This window comes from Ranitomeya variabilis, chromosome 7, assembly GCF_051348905.1.
Source record: "Ranitomeya variabilis isolate aRanVar5 chromosome 7, aRanVar5.hap1, whole genome shotgun sequence".
NCBI lineage: Eukaryota > Metazoa > Chordata > Amphibia > Anura > Dendrobatidae > Ranitomeya > Ranitomeya variabilis.
In genome coordinates, this window is record NC_135238.1 from 228,887,180 (window position 1) to 228,913,010 (window position 25,831).

General features: G+C 47.4%; 3 protein-coding genes across 4 annotated transcripts in view; all 3 read left to right on the forward strand.

Annotated features, from left to right (window-relative positions):
• DARS1 (aspartyl-tRNA synthetase 1) overlaps positions 1-3,646 on the forward strand; it is a 99,937-nt gene extending 96,291 nt beyond the window's left edge. Inside the window, exons 16-18 of the mRNA XM_077273037.1 lie at positions 2,584-2,695; positions 2,972-3,043; positions 3,122-3,646. Coding sequence (XP_077129152.1) covers positions 2,584-2,695; positions 2,972-3,043; positions 3,122-3,213 — 276 coding nt within the window. The 3' untranslated portion in view covers positions 3,214-3,646. The remainder of the gene's footprint in view (positions 1-2,583; positions 2,696-2,971; positions 3,044-3,121) is intronic.
• Positions 3,647-9,252: 5,606 nt separating this feature from the next.
• Positions 9,253-20,867, forward strand: MCM6 (minichromosome maintenance complex component 6). The gene is made up of 17 exons (XM_077273038.1): positions 9,253-9,517; positions 10,306-10,452; positions 10,562-10,672; positions 11,761-12,010; positions 12,100-12,265; positions 13,851-13,996; positions 15,514-15,664; positions 15,751-15,892; positions 16,531-16,672; positions 17,446-17,553; positions 17,640-17,795; positions 18,033-18,161; positions 18,247-18,408; positions 18,824-18,950; positions 19,031-19,186; positions 19,270-19,409; positions 19,826-20,867. Exons 1-17 carry the CDS (start codon positions 9,408-9,410, stop codon positions 19,943-19,945), a joined length of 2,463 nt encoding a protein of 820 aa, XP_077129153.1. The 5' UTR covers positions 9,253-9,407; the 3' UTR covers positions 19,946-20,867.
• A 3,027-nt stretch (positions 20,868-23,894) lies between these two features.
• The window catches only part of LCT (lactase), a 35,419-nt gene continuing 33,482 nt past the window's right edge, over positions 23,895-25,831 (forward strand). For both annotated transcript variants that reach the window (XM_077273040.1, XM_077273041.1), the window contains exon 1: positions 23,895-24,870. In XM_077273040.1, the coding sequence (XP_077129155.1) occupies positions 24,366-24,870 (505 nt within the window). In that variant the 5' untranslated portion in view covers positions 23,895-24,365. The remainder of the gene's footprint in view (positions 24,871-25,831) is intronic.

Here is a 25,831-nt window from a genome sequence, read left to right on the forward strand (position 1 = left end):
CCTCAGTCCTAGGATCTCCAGTGTCAGTGTGCCTCAGTCCTTGGATCCCCAGTGTCAGTGTGCCTCAGTCCTAGGATCCCAAGTGTCAGTGTGTCTCAGTCCTAGGATCCCCAGTGTCAGTGTGCCTCAGTCCTAGGATCCCCAGTGTCAGTGTGCCTCAGTCCTAGGATCCCTAGTGTCAGTGTGTCTCAGTCCTAGGATCCCCAGTGTCAGTGTGTCTCAGTCCTAGGATCCCCAGTGTCAGTGTGTCTCAGTCCTAGGATCCCCAGTGTCAGTGTGTCTCAGTCCTAGGATCCCCAGTGTCAGTGTGTCTCAGTCCTAGGATCCCCAGTGTCAGTGTGCCTCAGTCCTAGGATCCCCAGTGTCAGTGTGTCTCAGTCCTAGGATCCCCAGTGTCAGTGTGCCTCAGTCCTAGGATCTCCAGTGTCAGTGTGCCTCAGTCCTTGGATCCCCAGTGTCAGTGTGCCTCAGTCCTAGGATCCCAAGTGTCAGTGTGTCTCAGTCCTAGGATCCCCAGTGTCAGTGTGCCTCAGTCCTAGGATCCCCAGTGTCAGTGTGCCTCAGTCCTAGGATCCCAAGTGTCAGTGTGTCTCAGTCCTAGGATCCCCAGTGTCAGTGTGTCTCAGTCCTAGGATCCCCAGTGTCAGTGTGTCTCAGTCCTAGGATCCCCAGTGTCAGTGTGTCTCAGTCCTAGGATCCCCAGTGTCAGTGTGTCTCAGTCCTAGGATCCCCAGTGTCAGTGTGCCTCAGTCCTAGGATCCCCAGTGTCAGTGTGTCTCAGTCCTAGGATCCCCAGTGTCAGTGTGCCTCAGTCCTAGGATCCCAAGTGTCAGTGTGTCTCAGTCCTAGGATCCCCAGTGTCAGTGTGCCTCAGTCCTAGGATCCCAAGTGTCAGTGTGTCTCAGTCCTAGGATCCCCAGTGTCAGTGTGTCTCAGTCCTAGGATCCCCAGTGTCAGTGTGCCTCAGTCCTAGGATCCCAAGTGTCAGTGTGTCTCAGTCCTAGGATCCCCAGTGTCAGTGTGCCTCAGTCCTAGGATCTCCAGTGTCAGTGTGCCTCAGTCCTTGGATCCCCAGTGTCAATATGCCTCAGTCCTTGGATCCCCAGTGTCAGTGTGCCTCAGTCCTAGGATCCCCAGTGTCAGTGTGCCGCAGTGCTAGGTTTCTCTGTCAGTGTGCCACAGTCTTTGGTCCCCCAGTGTCAGTGTGCCGCAGTGCTAGGTCTCTTAGTGTCAGTGTGCCGCAGTGCTAGGTCTCTGTGTCAGTGTGCCGCAGTTCTGGGTCCCCCAGTGTCAGTGTGTGGCAGTGCTAGGTCTCTTAGTGTCAGTGTGCCACAGTTCTGGGTCCCCCAGTGTCAGTGTGCCGCAGCACTAGGTCTCTCAGTGTCAGTGTGCCACAGTCTTTGGTCCCCCAGTGTCAGTGTGCCGCAGTACTAGGTCTCTCAGTGTCAGTGTGCCGCAGTGCTAGGTCTCTCAGTGTCAGTGTGTTGCAGTGCTAGGTCTCTCAGTGTCAGTGTGTCGCAGTGCTAGGTTTCTCAATGTCAGGACCTGGTATAAGAGAGATGCCGTAAAGTGGCTACCAGGTACACATAAAATTTGCCTTTTTTTATGCGCTAAACGCTCTCATTTTTCATATTTCTAGTGCAGTAATGCAGTTAAATTTTCATGTTTCATGTTTGCATGTTTCAGCGCTACAGTGTGCTACCTTATTTGCTTGAATGTATAGGAGTTGGCGACTCTAGGTTTAGCACCTGTTCACACTTAGTCTATGTATGGATGTGACGGTCAGTCTTTTCAAATGTATTATTTAGCCTTCTGACCGAGCACTCCGCCTCCTAGTCACAGGTATTTTAATTACAGCAGGTCCATTACCCCTCCACAGAGAGAGAGAATGGTAGTCTCACAAGAGGTTTTCATAGGCACCCATTCAGATGGAAATGTGTATTCTCAGTGAGGAAGGAAAGCGTAGGACCTGGTATAAGAGAGATGCCGTAAAGTGGCTACCAGGTACACATAAAATTGGCCTTTTTTATGCGCTAAACGCTCTCATTTTTCATATTTCTAGTGCAGTAATGCAGTTAAATTTTCATGTTTCATGTTTGCATGTTTCAGCGCTACAGTGTGCTACCTTATTTGCTCTCAATGTCAGTGTGCCGCAGTGCTAGGTCTCTCAGTGTCAGTGTGCCGCAGTGCTAGGTCTCTCGGTGTCAGTGTGCCGCAGTGCTAGGTCTCTGTGTCAGTGTGCCGGAGCGCTAGGTATCTGTGTCAGTGTGCCGCAGTGCTAGGTCTCTCAGTGTCAGTGTGCCGCAGCGCTAGCTTTTTCAGTCTCAGTGTGCCGCAGTGCTAGGTCTCTCAGTGTCAGTGTGCTGCAGTGCTAGGTCTCTCAGTGTCAGTGTGCCGCAGCGCTAGCTTTTTCAGTCTCAGTGTGCCGCAGTGCTAGGTCTCAGTGTCAGTGTGCTGCAGTGCTAGGTCTCTCAGTGTCAGTGTACCGGAGCGCTAGGTATCTGTGTCAGTGTGCCACAGTTCTGGGTCTCTCTGTGTGAATGCTGCTAATGGTTATATTTTCTTCTCCCTTTTTTTGCACAGAAATATTCAAACTCTTACGACATGTTCATGAGGGGTGAAGAGATCCTGTCGGGGGCTCAGAGAGTGCACGACGCTCAGCTGCTGACGGAACAGGCGCAGCACCATGGGATCGGTAAGAAATCCGGATTACACAGCTGGGGTCGATCTTACTTCACCCCGTGGTCGTGTGTATTTCCAGATAGAAGCATATGATCTGCAGACACTGGAGAGTCCGCCAGCAATAATCACAAGCCTGAGCATCGGCAGAGGAGCTGTGTACACAAAACGGGAGACTATTTGCTGTGTTATTTTATTGCATTCGCACTGGAGCAATTATAAATGGCTGCAAAATTATTGAAGACCTTTAAAATCATAGAAAAAGTCATGCGCTAATTCTTTTTTTTTTAAGACTTGGAGAAAATCAAGGCGTACATCGACTCCTTCCGGTACGGAGCTCCACCTCACGGCGGCGGCGGCATCGGTAAGGACGGGTCACTTCTGGGTCCCCTTCGTCCCGTATACTTTCTCCCCTGTGACTCCCTGTTTTCCTCTGCCGTAGGTCTGGAGCGGGTCACCATGCTGTACCTTGGCCTGCACAATGTCCGCCAGACCTCCATGTTCCCCCGTGACCCCAAGAGGCTGACCCCATAAGAAGCCCCGGAGCTGGAATCACCTGCTGGCCACCACCATCCTGTGCACTATGGAAGTCGTCCCGCCGGGCTGCCGCCAGTCCTGTTAGATCTCCTCCCGGGCTGCCGCCAGTCCTGGTAGATCTCCTCCCGGGCTGCCGCTAGTCCTGATAGATCTCCTCCCGGCTGCCGCCAGTCCTGTTAGATCTCCTCCCGGCTGCCGCCAGTCCTGTTAGATCTCCTCCTGGTCCCGGACGGGTTTATAGCCTGTAGATAACAGGCAGCGCTAATCCTGTGATCACTAATCGCCTGTCTGGGCCGGAGACATGTAACCGCGTACGATAACGTCCTAATCAACGCCTTTTATAACGATAATTGCACAGTGCCGTAAAGTGCCGAATGCTGCAAAAGCAAGTGACTCCTAATGAGGCAATTAGTAAAGTACTTAAATACGATCGAGGTCGTGTGACTTTTCTTTTGGGGGGGGGGGGGAATAATGGTGGCGGGGTTCCTATATCGATGTCCGATGGGTGGAAGGACCTGCAAAAAATGAAGAGGTCGTCACTCCTTGACTTTTCTTGGTCTGACCCCCATCAGCAGAACACCGGTGACCACAGCTGGATCAGACCCCTCCAATGTCTGCAGCCTGAGAGCTAACAGCATGGCAGCAGTAGGGAAAGCCTCCTGCCATTACTGCTCCTCCATGTGACACCCCTTTATTAGGCTGACATAGGGGCGGCCCACCCATGCAGAGCATGAAAGACATCATATGTAGGGCTGGCAGCTGCTAATACGCCCCCTCCTGTAGAGGGCGCTGCTGTGTAAATGTGCGGACAGCTGCATCTTCCCCCTATCGCAGCTGATCTGTGCAGGTTTCTGCTGACGGATTTCTGGCCGATCACTAAAGTCCAGAGCAGGGGTAGTGCCGAAGCAAACCGGCCTAGATCTGTGCGTCCTGACCCTTGACTGCTAGAAGCGGCTCCTCTCCTGCCCACGGGTGTAGGTGAATGGAGCCGAGCTGCAGTACCACATATAACCTGCGGACAGATGTGGCGCTGTGTTTGGAAGTGGTAACAATTATGTGCAAATCCTTTAATAATCCCTTTTCGGCTTGTCGGGTTATGTGCAACCTCATTAAAGGGGTTGTCAACGCTTGAGGACGTTTTTTTTTTCTCCTTAAATGGCTATTTAATTAATTGCTATTTGGTTTTACTAAAAAAAGTTGCACCGTTTGGCTTTTTCGGGCTCCTTGTTTTTCTGCGCATTCAGTTTTAAGATGATCATAAATCAGCTGAGAGGAGCTCAGAAAAGACGGATAAGGGTTAGAAACGCTCAGAGTGCGCTCTCTGACTTATCCTATTAGCCCATTCTGCAGCCAGCAGTAAACCGCGCAGCACAGCAGCTATAAAAGGCAAATAGTGCAAAATATTTAATGAAACTCAATGACAAAAATGATTTGTAGCCAAAAGTATTTAAGTAAAATCAAAATAATCTCCACACAAAGGTGAAGAAGTTTTTTAAAGGGGTATTGTTATCTCCAAGATCATATCCCAATATGTAGTAGGTGTAATAATAATATTAGCAAATACCTCCTGTTAGAAATGTAGTATAGTTCTTCTGATTTTCTATATCGCTTACCCCATGCGCAGGACATTGTAGTAGCTTAGGTATCCATGATTATGACCACTATCAACTAAATCTCACTATATGAGTGGTTTTAACCATGGATGCCTAACCTTCTGCAATGCCCTGCACATGGCAAATCAGAAGAACTATACTAATTTCTAATTGGACGTATTTGTTAGTATTCTACCTACTACATATTGGGATAGGATCTTGGAGATGGGAATACCCCTTTAAGCACTGGATTGTGAGTACAGAAGCCGTCCGATGCGCTCGGAGCCGTACGTCAGACCCCGGTCGTATATTCAGTCCTCTGACAGGAGGCGCTGCCGGTAACTGCCCGATCTCCCGGCTCTTGTGATGCCGCTGTCAGGACCACTTTATATCACAGGAATAATGGCGCTATTTGCGGAGCGTGCGGCACGCAGATAGCTCAGATTTACGAGCCGCGTCTCAATGTCATCGCGGCCAAGTTCTCCGACACAAACTTCTCACTTGTCTTTCCGAAGTTACATCTTATACCTTGTGCTGGAAAGGAAGAAGCCGCCAGCGATCCTCCAAAATCACAGCTAACACCTACTGACCCAGACGCCATCATCACTCATCGGGTGGTGTCGTTCGCCAACAGCGCCGCCATGTGCAGGACTGGACTGCTGCTCCCTGATCCGAGATGAAGAATATTAAAGGGGTTCTCTGCAAATAAATAAGAAAATGTCATCAGAAAATAAATTATTAGATAGCTTTATTTAGCAAATCACACTCATTTTGTCTAGGGAGGTGATCAATATTTAATTGTTCATCACCTTGTTACGCTGATCGAAATAATTGCTTATGAGCATGTGCGGTAAGAAGCTCCGCCTCCTTCATGTGTAAGAAGAGGCTGCTCACACTGCTGTCCACCCTAACTGATATAATACTAGAGATAATAGGAGTGCTGAGGTAAGAGGCTGCTCACACCACTGTCCACCCTGTCTATATGATCTAATACTGGAGGTAGCAGGGGTGCTGAGGTAAGAAGAGGCTGCTCATACTGCTGTCCACCCCAACTGATATAATACTAGAGATGATAGGAGTGCTGAGGTAAGAGGCTGCTCACACCACTGTCCACCCTGTCTGTGATCTAATACTGGAGGTACCAGGGGTGCTGAGGTAAGAAGAGGCTGCTCACACTGCTGTCCACCCTAGCTGATATAATACTAGAGATGATAGGAGTGCTGAGGTAAGAGACTGCTCACACAACTGTCCACCCTGTCTATATGATCTAATACTGGAGGTAGCAGGGGTGCTGAGGTAAGAAGAGGCTGCTCACACCACTGTCCACCCTATCTATCTGATCTAATACTGGAGGTACCAGGGGTGCTGAGGTACGAAGAGGCTGCTCACACTACTGTCCACCCTATCTGGTATAATACTAAAGATGATAGGAGTGCTGAGGTAAGAGGCTGCTCACACCACTGTCCACCCTATCTATCTGATCTAATACTGGAGGTACCAGGGGTGCTGAGGTAAGAAGAGGCTGCTCACACTACTGTCCACCCTATCTGGTATAATACTAGAGATGATAGGAGTGCTGAGGTAAGAAGCTGCTCACACCACTGTCCACCCTGTCTGATCTAATACTGGAGGTCGCAGGGATGCTGAGGTAAGAAAAGACTGCTCACACTGCTGTCCACCCTATCTAGCTGATCTAATACTGGAGGTAGCAGGGGTGCTGAGGTAGGAAGAGGCCGCTCACACTGCTGTCCACCCTGTCTATCTGATCTAATACTAGAGGTACCAGGGGTACTGAGGTAAGAAGAGGCTGCTCACACTGCTGTCTATCTGATCTAATACTGGAGGTACCAGGGGTGCTGAGGTAAGAAGAGGCTGCTCACACCACTGTCCACCCTATCTATCTGATCTAATACTGGAGGTAGCAGGGGTGCTGAGGTAAGAAGAGGCTGCTCACACTGCTGTCTATCTGATCTAATACTGGAGGTAGCAGGGGTGCTGAGGTAAGAAGAGGCTGCTCACACTGCTGTCCACCCTAACTGATATAATACTGGAGATACCAGGGGTGCTGAGGTAAGAAGAGGCAGCTCACACTGCTGTCTATCTGATCTAATACTGGAGGTAGCAGGGGTGCTGAGGTAAGAAGAGACTGCTCACACTGCTGTCTACTAGTGATGAGCGAATATACTCGTTACTCGAGATTTCCTGAGCATGCTCGTGTGTCCTCTGAGTATTTTTTAGTGCTCGGAGATTGTTTTCATCGCCGCAGCTGAATGATTTACATCTGTTAGCCAGCATAAGTACATGTGGGGGTTGCCTGGTTGCTAGGGAATCCCCACCTGTAATCAAGCTGGCTAACAGATGTAAATCATTCAACTGAGGTGAGGAAAACTAAATCTCCGAGCACTAAAAGATACTCGGAGGTCACCAGAGAGTGCCCGGGAAATCTCGAGTAACGAGTATATTCGCTCATCACTACTGTCTACCCTATCTGGTATAATACTGGAGATATCGGAAATGCTGAGGTAAGGAGAGGCTGCTCACACTGCTGTCCACCCTGTCTATCTGATCTAATACTAGAGATAACCGTGGTGATGAGGTAAGAGGCTGGTCTCTAATAATTTTCAAGACCTTTGCTTGCTGTCAGTGAATGGATGATGCTTGATAATATCCAGAGTGATGAAACGGTTTAAAAACTGGAGACTGCACCTGTACGCCCTTTTGAAGGGTTAACTCATGGCTGCACCATGTTTTCTATTTTCTGAGGTATTGTTCACAGGTCACACAGTGTTGGCACATTAAATATCGGTTTCGGCTGTTATTTCTCACTTTAAACTTCTGATAGCCATTTTCAACTAGACAACCCTAGAAAGGTCCGATATTCGCCGGGGCAGAACACGCCCGCTGTACTGTAATCTGTGCATACATCGTCCTTTACAATAACAATAATGTGTATTATGTAGGTCCAAACAGGGATTGTAGCCAGTCACATCACCCATCTGAAGGTGAAACAAAACCTGGCACTGTCTATCTCTGACAGCAATACAGAGGGCCTGGCACAATTATTCTGGCACCCATCAATCACGGTGAGGCATTGTACTATGTAGTAATCTTGGATCTGTTCCCGTATGTATGTAGCAACTTTGGTTCTGTTCCCGTATGTATGTAGCAACCTTGGTTCTGTTCCGGTATCTATGTAGTAACCGTCTATACTTGGGCCCGCTGCACCATGATAGTGCATTTGATTCAAGGCCTAGACAGGTAAGCACCTTTGCCTGTTTTTTTGGTGTGTTCTCCCACATCTATGTAGCAAGCTTGGTTCTGTTCCCGTATCTATGTAGCAAGCTTGGTTCTGTTCCCGTATCTCTAGTAACCGTGGTTCTGTTCCCATATCTATGTAGTAACCGTGGTTCTGTTCCCGTATCTATGTAGTAACCGTGGTTCTGTTCCCGTATCTATGTAGTAACCGTGGTTCTGTTCCCGTATCTATGTAGTAACCGTGGTTCTGTTCCCGTATCTATGTAGTAACCGTGGTTCTGTTCCCGTATCTATGTAGCAAGCTTGGTTCTGTTCCCGTATCTATGTAGCAAATAGTGATGAGCAAACATGCTCGGATAAAGTGTTATCTGAGCATGTTCGTGTGCTAATGGAGTGTCTTTGACATGCTTGAAAAATATGTTTGAGTCCGTTAGGCAATCCCTGCATGCGTTATAGCTGTCTACCAGCTGCAAGACCTGCAGCCATGGGGACACAAACGTATTTTTTGAGCATGCCGAAGACACTCTTTTACTACATGAGCATGGTGGGATAACAAGTTATCGAGGGCACTCGCTCATCACTGGTACGCAGCTCTGTTTTGGTACCAACTCTATGCAGCAAGCTCGGTTCTGTTTCTGTATCTATGGAAACTTCTATCAGGTCCAGCTGTTATTTCTCATGTTGAACTTCTACTAGCTTCCAGTACATAAATACTGCAGGAAATGTCATCCAGAGAACCCTAGACAGGTCCGCCATCCACCGGCATTGGGCCCCGGAGCCGCCATCCTCCAGCATTGGGCCCCGGAGCCGCCATCCTGATGATGCTGGGGGCTTCATTGGGGCTCAGTCCCTTTATTGTAGACTGCAGTGTTATAACATTGGACACAAAACAAATTGCAAGTTCAAGTCTCCGGCTGAGGATAAAAATAAAGGGAAAACAGAAACTACAAAATAGGAGAAAAATTATATAAAAAATGCTAAAGAAAAATAGGTGAAAAATTAAAAAGACTGAAAAGAAGCCAATCTAATACTGAGGAGTGGGGCACAGTGTGTGTGAGCTCTGACAGGCCTCACATGTGAACGTCTTCCTTCCCCCGCTAGGTGGCGCTCTCACCACTACACTGGCTGCCAACTCTGTCCAGGGAACAACGAGTTAACCTCTTAGCCTGGCACTGATCCGCCCCCTTCCTCAATGGCGCGAAAACTTGCACCATCCCTCTGCTGCTATTGGCTGCGACTGGCGCGAAACGGGTCACGTGGTGCCGGAGATTGGCGCGAAACTCCAGCGTTGTCCTCCCAGCGAGCAGGAAGCGGCTTCTCCGGTCGGAAAGAACCGAGAGGACGATGGACGTAGCCGAAGCCAACGTGACCGCCGCGGCCGCAGCCGCCGCCCAGCAAGTGAAGGACGAGGTGGCGGAGAAGTGCCAGAAACTGTTCCAGGACTTCTTGGAGGAGTGAGTGTCCCGTCCGCCATCATAGCTGCGGGTGGGGGCATGGAGAGGCCGGGGACAGCGGACGGAGGGCTTCATCTGCCCCAGGGGGTATGGTTGCTATGGGTAACTGCCTCCTGTACGGGCAATATCCCCCCTGGCGCTGCTGCCATTGTGCCAGTGATCAGGTGCACTGTCCTATAGGTTACTGCCCGTTGCTTAGGTTACCGGCCACCTCTACAGCCTGGAGTGGCCGGTTTCCTAGGCAAGGCATGCAGAGTGCTCAGGAGCAGGGTCCGGCCTGTGTCCCCTGCACAGGTGATGTCTGCAGCAGGTAGAGCCCTTCATCAGAGGCCGCGCCATGTCCCCGGGAGGCTGAGGGGCCGGTGGGCTCCACAAGACTGAAACTCGAGACATCCCCTTTAAGTCTCCCCCAGCGGCGGCCGTGCAGATCCAGGTTTAGATGCTCGGTCTGACATCATCTTCTGCCGAAGCTGCCGTGTACAAACCTCTGTGTGCACATGGCCTTATAGAGAGGTTTTCTATGGCTGCTGCGCCCACTGTAATCCCACTGAATAGAAAGGGCTCCGCAGCTACACGACGTGTCAGATACGCTGCGCATTATCCGTAAACACGCAATGAAAGGAATATCCCCATCTGGAATTAATCGTGGCCACTATGCCAAATCCCAAAATTACAGTGTGCATAGTATTCCACAAGGTAGAGAAAAAACAGCCGGTCGCCCTGATTATTGTAAGGTGTAAATGGCATTAATCAATTTATTCTTATTTTTTCCCACTATAAACTTAAAGGTTCCAAAATCCGGATGGAGAAATAAAGTATAAGAGTGACGCGGAGGAGCTGATCCGCCCCGAGAGGAACACGCTGCTCGTCAGCTTCCAGGACCTGGAGCAGTACAACCAGCAGCTGGCAACCACGGTGCAGGAGGAGTTCTACAGGTGAGGCCGCCGCTGCTGCTGATGATGATGATGATGATGATGATGGCCAACCGTTACCAAAAGATGTGTCTGAGGCGACCGGTCGCTCATCATGACTTTCCTCCTTTAGAGTCTACCCGTTCCTGTGCAGAGCAGTCCGGGCATTTGCGAGGGACCACGGCAATGTTCCACAAAACAAGGAGTTTTATCTGGCTTTCCAAGACCTTGCAACCAGACACAAGTAAGAGGCTTCTGTATGAAAACACACAGACTAATTATGTTTGGAGGCAGATGTCGTCATTAGCGCTTGCTACAGATCAGGCTCCTGAGCGGTTCCTTTCCAGTTATGGGGTCTCTTCAGTCAGATCCCGCTGGTCCATGCAATAATGCGTCTACTGATGTCAACATCCCATTAAATATGGGGCTGACTGATAATGTAACTCACTGATTAGGACGTTTATCCCGAGGCTGAAGGTAAACTTAGGGTATCGTCACACAGTGCAATTTTGATCGCTACGACGGTACGATTCGTGACGTTCTAGCGATATCGTTACGATATCGCAGTGTCTGACACGCAGCAGCGATCAGGGATCCTGCTGAGAATCGTACGTCGTAGCAGATCGTTTGGAACTTTCTTTCGTCGCTTGATCACCCGCTGACATCGCTGGATCGTTGTGTGTGACAGCGATCCAGCGATGTGTTCGCTTGTAACCAGGGTAAACATCGGGTAACTAAGCGCAGGGCCGCGCTTAGTAACCCGATGTTTACCCTGGTTACAAGCGTAAACATAAAAAAAACAAACAGTACATACTTACATTCCGGTGTCTGTCCTCCGGCGTCTCAGCTTCTCTCCACTGTGTGAGCGCCTGCCGGCCGGAAAGCGAGCACAGCGGTGACGCGGTGACGTCACCGCTCTGCTTTCCGGCTATGGCGCTTACACAGTGGAGAGAAGCAGAACGCCGGGGACAGACACCGGAATGTGAGTATGTACTGTTTGTTTTTTTTACGTTAACGCTGGTAACCAGGGTAAACATCGGGTTACTAAGCGCGGCTCTGCGCTTAGTAACCCGATGGTTACCCGGGGACTTCGGCATCGCTCCAGCGCCGTGATTGCAAAGTGTGACCGCAGTCTACGACGCTGGAGCGATATTCATACGATGCTGCGACGTCACGAATCGTGCCGTCGCAGGACGTCACGAATCGTGCCGTCGCAGCGATGGAAATTTCACTGTGTGACGGTACCCTTACGGTAGACAGGGAGGATGCAGGACCGCTATAATCTACAGTCATTAGTAGTGAAATATCCACTAACTGTGGATCTGTTATCAGGATCCGGGAGCTGACTACTCCCCGCATCGGATCCCTGATGAGGGTCAGTGGTCAGGTGGTGCGGACCCATCCCGTGCATCCCGAGCTGGTCAGCGGCACCTTCTTGTGTTTGGACTGTCAGACCCTGGTCAAAGATGTGGAGCAGCAGTTCAAGTACACACAACCGAGTATCTGCAGGAACCCGGTGTGCGCCAACAGGAGGAGGTTCATGCTGGACACCAACAAGTCCAGATTTGTGGATTTCCAGAAGGTAATGTTTCATGCTGTGGAGAATCCCTTTAAGAGATGTTTGGTATATTGTAGTGTATGACTGCTGACTCCAGCCTTGGTTTTTTGCAGGTCCGTGTCCAGGAAACACAGGCTGAGCTCCCCCGTGGCAGCATTCCTCGCAGCCTGGAGGTGATATTGCGTGCAGAAGCCGTGGAGTCGTGTCAGGCTGGCGACAGATGTGACTTCACGGGGTGTCTCATTGTGGTCCCTGATGTGTCTCAGCTTTCTACCCCAGGTACTAGTATGTGAGAGGTCTAAAGGTACCGTCACACTAAACGATATCGCTAGCGATCCGTGACGTTGCAGCGTCCTCGCTAGCGATGTCGTTTAGTTTGACACGCAGCAGCGATCAGGATCCTGCTGTGATGTCGCTGGTCGCTGAATAAAGTCCAGAACTTTATTTGGTCGTCCGATCGCTGTGTATCGTTGTGTTTGACACCAAAAGCAACGATACCAGCGATGTTTTACACTGGTAACCAGGGTAAACATCGGGTTACTAAGCGCAGGGTCGCGCTTAGTAACCCGATGTTTACCCTGGTTACCAGCGTAAAAGTAAAAAAAACAAACAGTACATGCTCACCTGCGCGTCTCCCAGCGTCTGCTTCCTGCTCTGACTGAGATCCGGCCCTAAAGTGAAAGTGAAAGCAGAGCGGTGACGTCACCGCTCTGCTGTAGGGCCGGAGCTCAGTCAGTGTCAGGAAGCAGACGCTGGGGGACGCGCAGGTGAGCATGTACTGTTTGTTTTTTTTACTTTTACGTTGGTAACCAGGGTAAACATCGGGTTACTAAGCGCGGCCCTGCGCTTAGCAACCCGATGTTTACCCTGGTTACCCGGTGACCTCGGCATCGTTGGTCGCTGGAGAGCGGTCTGTGTGACAGCTCTCCAGCGATCAAACAGCGACGCTGCAGCGATCGGCATCGTTGTCGCTATCGCTGCAGTGTCGCTTAATGTGACGGTACCTTAAAGATAAACCCGCTAATGACAGCATGACGCAGCCTGATATCTTCTGTTGTGTGGGAGGTCACTCATTTCATATGTTTACGCAGACCCACAGGCGGCACCAGAGACCGCTGATCAGTAAACTTTACACGGGCTCAGCCATTGTTCTGGGCAGAGTCCTGATTATACAGGATGGTGCTCCAGCAAGGACTATTCTTTTGTGATCAATCAAGGGTTTTGCAAGATTATCATGAAACCAGGACCTGTTCCTGATAATCTTGTGTAAATAAAGCTTAAATTGCTACACGGGTCCGTTAGTTCCATGTATTATGCTGTATCTTTCGAGATATTCTCCTTCCAGATTAACTTATGTTTTCCACCTTCCGTGTCCGGCGATGAGCTGCTGCTGACCTCACTTGCTTGGCAAGTTTTCGGCATTTATTCTGTTAATAATAATAAAACTTGTGCATGACATGTGCCAAGTGTCGCATCAGCAGTATCTCTGCTTCCAGGATGGAAGTTCAGGATATTGGACAAACCCCTTAAGTCAGACAAATGCATTACCGGTGTAATGTTGGATAATATGCACCCATAACTCCCTTGGTGCCCAGGAGTGTAACTGTGTGTGACCCATGGATGGAAAGTCTGAAGGAATTTTATTTTGCACACAGCGGCGGCTTGCCCTCTGTGCGCCGTTGTTGCAGCTGGAGCAGTTTTGATATAATCGATAGCAAATTGCATTAATTACTGCAGCTATTGAGAGCCCATCACTTTGTGATCTTGCCAGTAGTTGTTTTTGGGGTTTTTTTTTTTTTTTTTTTGCTAAATTAAATTTACAAGATGTCTGGTATGAAGTGCTCAACCTACATTGTTCTCACAGGCATCCGCGCTGAGACCAGTTCCCGGGTCGGGGGAGCTGAGGGCTACGAAGCTGAAGGAGTCCGTGGTCTCCGTGCTCTTGGAGTCAGGGACTTGTCTTATAGGCTTGTGTTCCTTGCTTGCTATGTTGCTCCTACGAATCCCAGGGTGAGTAACGTGGAGGCGAGGATGAGGAGGCCACAGTTTATTCTAGTAGCCTGGAGCTAAAGGTACCGTCACACTAAACGATATCGCTAGCGATCCGTGACGTTGCAGCGTCCTGGCTAGCGATATCGTTTAGTTTGACACGCAGCAGCGATCAGGATCCTGCTGTGATATCGCTGGTCGTTGAACAAAGTTCAGAACTTTATTTGGTCGTCCGATCGCATTGTATCGTGTTTGACAGCAAAAGCAACGATACCAGCGATATTTTACACTGGTAACCAGGGTAAACATCGGGTTACTAAGCGCAGGGCCGCGCTTAGTAACCCGATGTTTACCCTGGTTACCAGCGTAAAATGTAAAAAAAACCAAACAGTACATACTCACCAGCTGATGTCCGTCAGGTCCCCCGGCGTCCGCTTCCCACACTGACTGAGCGCCGCAAAGTGAAAGTGAAAGCACAGCACAGCGGTGACGTCACAGCTGTGCTCTGCTCTCACTGTACGGCGGCGCTCAGAGCAGGAAGCAGACGGCAAGGGACCTGACGGACATCAGATGGCGAGTATGTACTGTTTGGTTTTTTTTACATTTTACGCTGGTAAACAGGGTAAACATCGGGTTACTAAGCGCGGCCCTGCGCTTAGCAACCCGATGTTTACCCTGGTTACCCGGGGACCTCGGCATCGTTGGTCGCTGGAGAGCGGTCTGTGTGACAGCTCTCCAGCGATCAAACAGCGACGCTGCAGCGATCGGCATCGTTGTCGCTATCGCTGCAGCGTCGCTTAATGTGACGGTACCTTAAGATGCATGGCCGCGGAGGTCTCTGGTCACTTTAAGTAATGGCGGAACATATGTAAAATCTTCCATGCTAGATTTTCTGTAACCTTTACAGTTTTCTTCTGTGACAAGCCTAAGTGCGTTCCTTGTGCCATACTCCCGAGTTGGTGTTATCCCCAAATTTAAAGTATATCTGATAATTCGCCATCTCCAGCCGTAAGAATGGAGCTCAAATTCCCCCCACTTCAGAGTAGAGTGGTGATCACACCTGTATTTTCTCCCGGACTGTAAGGATGCAGGTGATAGGATGAGAGCTGTAACCTTTCAGAATTACTATTTAAAGGGGTTGGACCATAATAATAAAAAAAAATCACAATTGGCACCATTGCTGTCTTACTGGCGGTTATGGATGTGTAAAGGCTGCAGTGATCATGTGAGATAACAATGTCAGGAGACATCGCTTGAATGGCAGCCGTCTGGGATATATAGTGGGGTGTTTCACTTTATTTTTTTTTTTTTATTTTTTATTAGCATTAAAGGGGTTGTCCACATTTTCCAGGCTACCCTGTAGCTCTCCACACTGACATGAAGTTGCACTTTTCAGAAGTCATGACTAAGCGGCAAGTTTCTCTGCAGCCGACCCTCTCGTTAGGCCATTAATTTGATCACAACTCTACCACATGATAGATGTAAATTCAGACCCAATCTAGTTCAGAACAAGGACCGACTCCTACTTTTGCTTTCAGTTTGGTGGCAAGGATCTTCATGAAGAAGACATGACTGCCGAGAGCATCAAGAACCAGATGTCTGCAAAGGAATGGGAGAAGGTGTTTGAAATGAGTCAGGACAAAAACCTGTACCACAACCTGTGCACCAGCCTGTTCCCCACCGTGCACGGTAAGCGAGGCCTCCCAGTGCGACTCCCGCAAAAAACTGCAGAGCCATTTATGTATTGTGTAACCCTGTATCTCCCTCTCCGGCAGGCAATGACGAGGTGAAGCGAGGCATCTTGCTTATGCTGTTTGGTGGCGTTCCAAAGACCACCATGGAGGGCACATCTCTGCGGGGTGATGTCAATCTGTGCATTGTTGGAGACCCCAGTACAGCCAAGAGCCAGTTCCTCAAGTGAGTGTTGGGCTGTAATCGCTTCTAAAACACCAAATCCAAATCAAGCTCAATTGTTTCCAGGAAAGTGGAGTGACAATATGGCTGCTTCAGGCTCCTGAACTAGAATTACGGGCTCTAATGGATGTGTACAGCGTACCACGGCAGGGGCTGTTGTGCCTCCTGTTGGATGCAGCCTTCCTAAAAGTCAATATCGACTAAGCATATGAGACATTTTCCGATCTGTGTTCAGCTCGGACACAGTCGTGCAATAAAGCAGTAACAATGTGTAATATGGCGGCGTGCATCTTGGCCAGGCAGATAGCCACGTTATATGATGGACCCTACCTTCTAGAATGCAGAAATGACTCCGAAGCAGTTGCTGTAGGGAATCTTTAATGCCATGAATCCCATTGCGAGGAGGAATCACGGAGACTGTTGTCCTTCCAAGGTGCACGTTACACAAATGTATGCTTTCCCCCGGCCTTTGTTCATTAGTACATCACACTAGCTGTGCACGCTGACTGAGATTACGTTCGTCTGGACTTATCTATTCGCCCTTTTTTGCAACATAACTGGAACTGGATTTTGGTGCTGACTTGGTTCTGCTAATTAGGAAAAAAAGAAATGACTCGTGCAATTGTTTCCCACCCTCGCAGGCACGTGGAGGAGTTTAGTCCCCGGGCCGTGTACACAAGCGGGAAGGCTTCCAGTGCTGCCGGTCTGACTGCGGCGGTAGTGAAAGACGAGGAGTCTCATGAGTTTGTGATAGAGGCCGGAGCGTTGATGTTGGCCGACAATGTGAGTGTCTTGGATTTTAATTTCTGAATTTATTTATGGGTTTTTTTTCAACCTGATAAAGAGGTACAATGGCAAAGTGCTTTTAAAAACGTCCGACTTTGCTATTTACTTAAATCCTCCATTAATGGTTGTCTGATATTACAGCTACGCTCCATGGAAGTGAATATGGCTGAGCGGCGTTATTGGACACAAACTGTAGATGGATTGTTTTTAGAATATAGATATTTTATTTAAATCTTCTTGAAGGGTTGTCAAGTCTAAAGTCAGCAAGCTGCTGAATTGGGAGAGGGTGCGATGCGCACACTGTCACGATTCCCTCTGTGCCATATTTGTGGTCACGTGCTGACTAGTCTCACCCTGCTTCAGTATTCTCTGAAGGACAATAAGAAATGATAGTTTGCCTATATTAACTCCTACAGTTCTCCAACAGCACAAGAAAATCTGCGCTGTCAGTTATTACTACTTAGGCCATGATAGATAATTTTATTTAAGCATCTGTCGGGTTATTTCCGTAGTCCAGCATATTGGATGATCTTGCACTTTTAATCCCAGTCTCAGATTTTGCAACATCTTGCATCTTACACATAGCGTCTGCATATAGTGAGCAGCCTTGACCGCAGTCTGCACGAGGTACAAGCATCCTGCGGAGCTGCGAGTAATGCCTAGTAACACTGGGGCAAGCGGCTATGCTCTCAGGAGAGGACACATCTGTGCTTGTGTCCTTTATATCTAGTTTGGTGACATCTTGTCACGCAGTATTATAACCTTTTCAGGGCGTATGTTGTATCGATGAGTTTGACAAGATGGACCTCAAGGACCAAGTGGCAATTCACGAAGCTATGGAACAGCAGACCATTTCCATCACCAAGGCTGGTGTTAAGGTAAGTGTCCCGACCCTCGGTGCAAGGACGGAGCCGTTATTGCAAGCTGTCCATCGCTTCTCTGACCTATCCTTCTTTTATAAAAGGCCACACTGAATGCGAGGACGTCCATCCTGGCGGCTGCAAATCCCGTCGGGGGCCGATACGACCGATCAAAGTCACTGAAACAAAACGTGAACCTGTCTGCTCCCATCATGTCGAGATTTGACCTTTTCTTCATTTTGGTTGACGAATGTAATGAGGTAAAGTATCTACATTTAACCCAAGCTTATGATGATCCAGTTCCTAACTCTTTTCTTTTTTTCTTTTTTTTCGATATCTCTGCTGCCTTTCATTATAAAGAAACATTGAAAGTGGAAAATAATTTAAGTTTTCCAATAGTTTATGAATGTTGGTAAAAGTAATTGGGGGGGATAGTCCCCTTTCTGTTACCCAGTAGGGCATAGGAACTCCAAAATATAATGATGTGATAATTTCAGGTGACTGATTACGCCATTGCTCGACGGATTGTGGATCTTCACTCCAGGATCGAAGAGTCTATTGACAGAGTCTACACCCTCGATGAAGTCCGCAGATATCTGCTCTTCGCTCGCCAATTCAAGCCCAAAGTGAGTTCCCAATAAATAAGTCTCTGCCTGGACATTGCTTGCATTTTTTTTCTTTTGCCTAACAAGATTTAATTTTTTTTCCAAGATTTCCAAAGATTCAGAGAATTTCATAGTGGAGCAGTACAAGCGTCTGCGTCAGAGAGATGGCTCCGGGGTCACCAAATCTGCGTGGAGAATTACCGTCCGACAGCTGGAGAGCATGATCCGTCTGTCCGAGGCGATGGCGAGAATGCACTGCAGCGATGAGGTGGGGATTTATTTTGCTGCGTAGAAAAGCAGAACTGAATAAGTTACTATGCTGAAGATTTTAGCTGCAGGTTTGCTTGCAGAAAATCATCCACTGAATATTATAGTAGCGAAGTGAATAAGATTTAACTAAATCTCATTCCAACGATGCACAAGAAATTGACCAGCCCGAAGTACTTTAAATCCACAGCATCTTATTGCATGTTTCCACCTTTGCAATGGGGGATCTGCACCCTTTTTGCTATTAAATAAATCTACTGCAGATTTTTTTTTTAAAGTGCTGGATGACCTCTAGACCGTCATTTGCTGTAGTTGAAGTATCCATATAATGCGATCATCGCAGCATTGCTTCCATTTCCTCTCACCCCATTATCTCGCACTGTGAATTATATTAATGTCCTAATTTCACCTTCCAGGTACATCCTAAACACGTGAAAGAAGCTTTTCGGTTACTGAACAAGTCTATTATCCGGGTTGAGACTCCAGATGTGAACTTGGATCAGGATGAAGAAATGGAGGAAGAGGATCAGGAAGACGTCAATGGTGAGACCTGGTTCCTGCTTTCTGCAAGTTTTGTCTTGAAATTTTGTACTTTACTAAGTTTTATGGGGTTTTTTTGTTAGGCGATGCCGGAATACCCAACGGTCACGTAAATGGAATTAACGGCCACGCTGAGGAACCAAAGGAGACATCTGCACCTAAACCTTCCCTGCGTCTCAGCTTCACAGAATACAGGCGAATCTCCAACCTTCTGGTCCTGCAGCTGAGGAAGATGGAAGGTCGGTCTCTCTCCAGTCATAGGTGTATACATGCACCATTCTGGCACAATCGGGGTCAATGTTTGCTATTTGCTTTTTTGCAGATGATGATGAATCTTCCCAGAAGAAAAGTGAGCTCATTAACTGGTACCTGAAGGAGATTGAATCGGAAATCGACTCTGAAGAAGAACTCGTTAACCGCAAGCAAATCATTGAGAAAGTGATTCACCGACTCGTTCATTACGTGAGTCGCTGTGATTATATTTTGCTTCTACAGATAAGACGGCGGCTGAATCCGCTCTGTTGTAATTAACACGCCAAATCCTCATTTATTAGAAAACTCCATATTTGGAGAAACGCACTCTTATCTCCCCTGGATGTTCTGCTGTAATGTTGCCATATTATATCCTTGTCTGTATGGCAAGCAATATGTCTGCCATCAGACAAGTCTATGTAGTGCTGACGTGTTCCGTAGCGGTGGGCAGGTTGTTACCGATGCAGCTCACAATCTCGTTGGGTGTGGAACGTACGCTGGGGCCAATTTCACTACCAATCTCTCAGATAACCGTGGTCAGGAAAGCCGTACGCCCCTCTTAATTCTTGTGTAATATGTTTACAGATGCATAATTGTAATGTAAATGTTTTTCTATTTGTTTTCAGGATCAAATCTTGATTGAATTGTCACAGACCGGCCTGAAAGGCTCCAGAGAGGAGGAGGACGCAACGAAGGACGAGGACCCTTTCTTGGTTGTGAACCCCAACTACTTACTGGACGACTAATTATCCGCGGACACGTGGAATTTTATTTCTAAGGACTTTTTAGAACTTTTATCTTCAGACTTTTTTTTAATTTTTTCCCCCCACCCATTTTATTCCTTAAGTTTTGGGGTAACACATTTCCTTAGGTTGTAACAACTTTCCCTCATCTGCTTTTCAGCAGTGACCAAAGCAAGGAAAATATCTTGTACCAGTTTTACCACAACCATCATTGCTTATGTTATTGGTAAACTAGATTTGGTATTTGGGCCCTGGAACCCTGAAAGTGGTGTCCTAATTTCTGTGGAAGAAGTTTTTAAAGGATTCAGTCTTTTTACAGAACATAAGTCCAGTTTTTAGGAGCTTTTTTTTTTTTTTGTCCCCTTCCTGTTAAAGGGACTTTTTGGATATTATCTGTGACTCTTAAGAGGCCATCGACGTATGGTCGTTCTTTTGGAACTGTTCGTCAAATCAGAGACAAAAGTGAAACAGTGACACTTTTCTGCAGAACCCAACATGGCGCCATCCATACACGTGTGGCGTTGTCCGGTACTGCAGATCACTTCTCAAATGGATGTAGATTTGATGGCGGCTGCTTCTTTATTCAGCTGCTTGCTGTTGGATCCCCCCAGGAAATTATACAGTATTGACTCATTTCAAGGCCGTCAATATTAAGTTCGACAACATCCCTTTAAATGTCTTTGAACTGACACATCACCATTTTGTTTGCATGTTCTTGCTGTTCTGTTTCTCAGTTTGTAATTAGACATTTCATGCTTCATCTTTTAGGACAGTGAATATTTTTGGCCTTTTATTCTGTCCAGTTACGTTTCGCCATTTTATGTCTTTGGATGTTATCCTGTGTATTACACACCAGGTAATTTTATACTGCTTGCAATAAGTCTTGTAGATTTGTCAAAATACATTGCAACTTTTGTGTTCATATGATTTTTTTTTAAATTTTTTTTTATCACAACCTCGTGCCACGTGCTGCAGGTTTGAAGTCCTCGGCACGACAACTTCCACTGTAGCTCACGTTGCAATGAGTGAAATGTGCAGAAATTCTGTGTAATCCGCAGCATAAGTTGATAGGTTGCCTGTTTCATATGGTCAGTTCTTGGTACAAGAAGTCGCGGCAGCGTTCACATGAGATTTCTTAAAATGTGCAAAATTTAGTTTGTAATACACACCTGAGTTTCCTAAGCAGAAACTGCAGCCCTGATGTTGCATGCATCTCTGCTCCAATGGGCTCTCATAGTAAAGAGGACCAGAGCAACGCATGCAGTAACTTTATATTCTACCATACCAGAGCCATATGTGCTCTGTATGCATCCCATTGGGAGCTCACATTTCGATACCCACATAAACACGGTGAGAACATACAGACTCCTTGCAGATGTCACTGGAACCCAGAGCCCCAGTGCTGCAAAGCAACAGTGCTAACCACTGAGCCAACGTACAGACATCCACTCTGTGTTACAGCTGATGGAGCTTATTTATAATGGAGATATTCAGCTGATAAAATAGAGGCTCGTCCCTCATCCGTGCAGGTTTAAGATATTTGTACATATTATTCCCGATGCATCAAAGCTGTCGCACCAGACAGAAAAAGCATTGAAAAGTCACATAATTTTAGTGCAACTTGATTCTGACCCCAGCACATCTCATCAACCCCGGTGTGAACAACACTGATCTTGATGACTTTGGGACTGTTGCAGATTTGATGTGGATTTCCTGTAAAATGCACACCGTAATACAGCAGACATTATTTAAAATTTTCTGCAGATGTAGAAATGTCTTGCGGCCTTAACCCTTTTGTAATGCAAATGGTGAAGGCTACTGCAAATCTACTAGGAAATACAGATATAACATTTGCACCAAATCTGCTGCAAGTGACCATATCCTTATATATTAGAAGTGTTTGTGGGTTTTTTTTTAACTACTTCCTTTTTCTGATTGGGGGGCACAGACTGCAGTCACTGTTGGTCATGTTGCAGATTTCATTTTTTTTTTTTTTTTTTTTAACCCCTGCAGAGTTATATTATGGAATGGGTGCAGAAATGCAGCAAATCTGCAAAAAGAATTGACATGGGCTTTTTTTTTTAATCTGCTGCGTCTTCCGTGAAGATTTTTCCGCACCATTAGCACAGCATTTTTATATTTTTTTTGCCATTGATTCACATTGTACTGTAAATCACTTGCAGATCTGCAGCATTTCTGCGCTGAAAAAAAACGCTGCAGATCTGCAGGAAATCTGCAACGTGTGCACATGCCCTTTATTATCCATGAAGTGAGGCTCTCTAGTATGTTCATAATCCTCATTTCCCCAATGCATCTAAAATTGAAGCAACACTGCAAATACAGGTCCTTCTCAAAAAATTAGCATATAGTGTTAAATTTCATTATTTACCATAATGTAATGATTACAATTAAACTTTCATATATTATAGATTCATTATCCACCAACTGAAATTTGTCAGGTCTTTTATTGTTTTAATGCTGATGATTTTGGCCTACAACTCCTGATAACCCAAAAAACCTGTCTCAATAAATTAGCATATTTCACCCGTCCAATCAAATAAAAGTGTTTTTTAATAACAAACAAAAAAACCATCAAATAATAATGTTCAGTTATGCACTCAATACTTGGTCGGGAATCCTTTGGCAGAAATGACTGCTTCAATGCGGCGTGGCATGGAGGCAATCAGCCTGTGACACTGCTGAGATGTTATGGAGGCCCAGGATGCTTCAATAGCGGCCTTAAGCTCATCCAGAGTGTTGGGTCTTGCGTCTCTCAACTTTCTCTTCACAATATCCCACAGATTCTCTATGGGGTTCAGGTCAGGAGAGTGGGCAGGCCAATTGAGCACAGTAATACCATGGTCAGTAAACCATTTACCAGTGGTTTTGGCACTGTGAGCAGGTGCCAGGTCGTGCTGAAAAATGAAATCTTCATCTCCATAAAGCATTTCAGCCGATGGAAGCATGAAGAGCTCCAAAATCTCCTGATAGCTAGCTGCATTGACCCTGCCCTTGATGAAACACAGTGGACCAACACCAGCAGCTGACATGGCACCCCACACCATCACTGACTGTGGGTACTTGACACTGGACTTCAGGCATTTTGGCATTTCCTTCTCCCCAGTCTTCCTCCAGACTCTGGCACCTTGATTTCCGAATGACATGCAAAATTTGCTTTCATCAGAAAAAAGTACTTGGGACCACTTAGCAACAGTCCAGTGCTGCTTCTCTGTAGCCCAGGTCAGGCGCTTCTGCCGCTGTTTATGGTTCAAAAGTGGCTTTACCTGGGGAATGCGGCACCTGTAGCCCATTTCCTGCACACGCCTGTGCACGGTGGCTCTGGATGTTTCCACACCAGACTCAGTCCCCTGCTTCCTCAGGTTCCCCAAGGTCTGGAATCGGTCCTTCTCCACAATCTTCCTCAGGGTCCGGTCACCTCTTCTCGTACAGCGTTTTCTGCCACATTGTTTCCTTCCAACAGACTTACCATTGAGGTGCCTTGATACAGCACTCTGGGAACAGCCTATTTGTTGAGAAATTTCTTTCTGGGTCTTACCCTCTTGCTTGAGGGTGTCAATGATGGCCTTCTTGACATCTGTCAGGTCGCTAGTCTTACCCATGATGGGGGTTTTGAGTAATGAACCAGGCAGGGAGTTTTTAAAAGCCTCAGGTATCTTTTGCATGTGTTTAGAGTTAATTAGTTGATTCAGATTAGGGTAATAGGTCGTTTAGAGAACCTTTTCTTGATATGCTAATTTATTGAGACAGGTTTTTTGGGTTATCAGGAGTTGTAGGCCAAAATCTTCAGTATTAAAACAATAAAAGACCTGACAAATTTCAGTTGGTGGATAATGAATCTATAATATAGGAAAGTTTAATTGTAATCATTACATTATGGTAAATAATGAAATTTAACACTATATGCTAATTTTTTGAGAAGGACCTGTAAATGGTGACATTATGCTAAACCTTTGTGCTAGGCCTCAAGGCAGAGCACGACGTTCCTCCATGGGTCCTGCCATTTTGGAGTCTTCCTATAAAAACACTTTCCAAAACAGCCTTAAGGGGAGCCTGGAGCAGATATGTATACAGCTCTTGCGTCTCTATGATTAAAGGGAAAGGGTATTAATTCGCCATCCGTGGGAATGTGCTCCTGGCACTCGTGGGAATATTTTATGCAAGTAACCCTTTATTACCAGGAACATCTCATGAAGTGTGGTCCTGGGGTTGGAGCATGCACTCACTGCCTCCAGCACCTGCTAATAATTTACGATTAGCACAGTGAGCATGTCCTAGATTAACACACGTCTGTCCATAAATCGGCTTCAGCAGTTTCCTTATCTGTGGAGGAGATACTGCGCTTTACAGCCCCGGCTATGGAATAAATGTCATTACCAGTGTACGTTGGCTAACACATCTGACAATGGGAGCTGTGTGGAGAGGGGTCCTCCTTCTCCTCATCCCCTCACTATGTTACGGCATCTCCAAGCCCACAGAGAAGGACTTCATGGCCATCACTGGACCCTTGTGGAGTCATGGGTGCAACAGTGAGGCTCTCAGTAATCTAAGAGATCAGATCCAGACCCTACAGCAGTACAGTGTCACCCATTACAAGGTGCAGCTGGACATGGAGGACGGGCAGCTGCAGTGCTACAAGACACTTCTCCGGGAACTGAACGGCGCCAACATTAGACCAATTGTGATCTTGCATGACGGCGACATCAGTCGTCTTTCTGCAGGTGGCTCCAGCCCTGAGGAAGCCTATGCAGAATATGCTGAATTCGTATTTCGTTCATTCGGAGATTTGGTCCGCACCTGGATAACATTTGATGTCCGCACAGTTGTAAAAGACTTGCAATACCTAAAGGTTCTGCTGAACGCCCATGAGAGAGTGTACAATATCTATCACCAGAAGTATTCTGCAGGCGGTAAGTGTTATGATGAATGGAATAACTGCAGCCGTCATGTTCTGTCACCAACCTTCTACCATGTCTGTAAGGAGCTTGTGCACTGAGCACAGTCATGGGGAACAGAAGAGGGTCTCCCCAAACTGTTCCCACAAAGCTGAAGCTACAATTGTCCACAATGTCCTGTGCTGAAGAATTAAGATTTCCCTTCACTCAAACTAAGGGACCGATGCCGTCCCCTGATAAGCCCATATCCTCCTCCACCATCTGTACAGGGGGCACAATGCAGTCAGGGTGACGACCTCCTGGAATCACCAAACCCAGACTCCATCAGATAGAGAAGTGTGATCCGTCACTGCACAGAACACGTCTCCTCCAGAGTCCAGTGGTGGCGGCTTTACCCCACTCCATCCGACGCTCGGCATTGTGCCTGGTGATGTACGGCTGCATGCAACTGCTCAGACTTGAAGCTCCCGGCGGGGGCGCAGTGTTTGTGGTGATGTTAATACCAGAGTTAGTCTGGACTCTGAAGTTATGGGGTCAGCAGAGCGGTTGTGAATTTCCTGCCTTCTGCTCCTTAGCACTCGGCCGCCGGTAAGGTGACGGGGTCTCAATTTCGTGGCTGAGTTGCTGTGGTTCCTTCCACTTCTCAATAATATCACAGGTGATGGGGGGGATTTAGTAGGAAGAAGAAAAGTCATGGATGGACTTGTTGCCCCGGTGGCTCTTATAACAGGGCCGCGCTGGTATCGGTGAGCTCTGCACCACTCTCACATGTTGGTAAAGGCTGACGGCATGGCGGGGGCCGGATGTTATACACCGGGGGCGATGTGTTCAGAGGTTGTACACCGGGGATAATTAAACTAAAGGAGTTAGTTCAATATAACACTTGCGGCCCCATCCTTTTCTCCTCAGTGAGTTTATAAGGGACGTGTATCTGTGAGACATCAGGGGCCATAACAAGGGACCACAACTTACATAA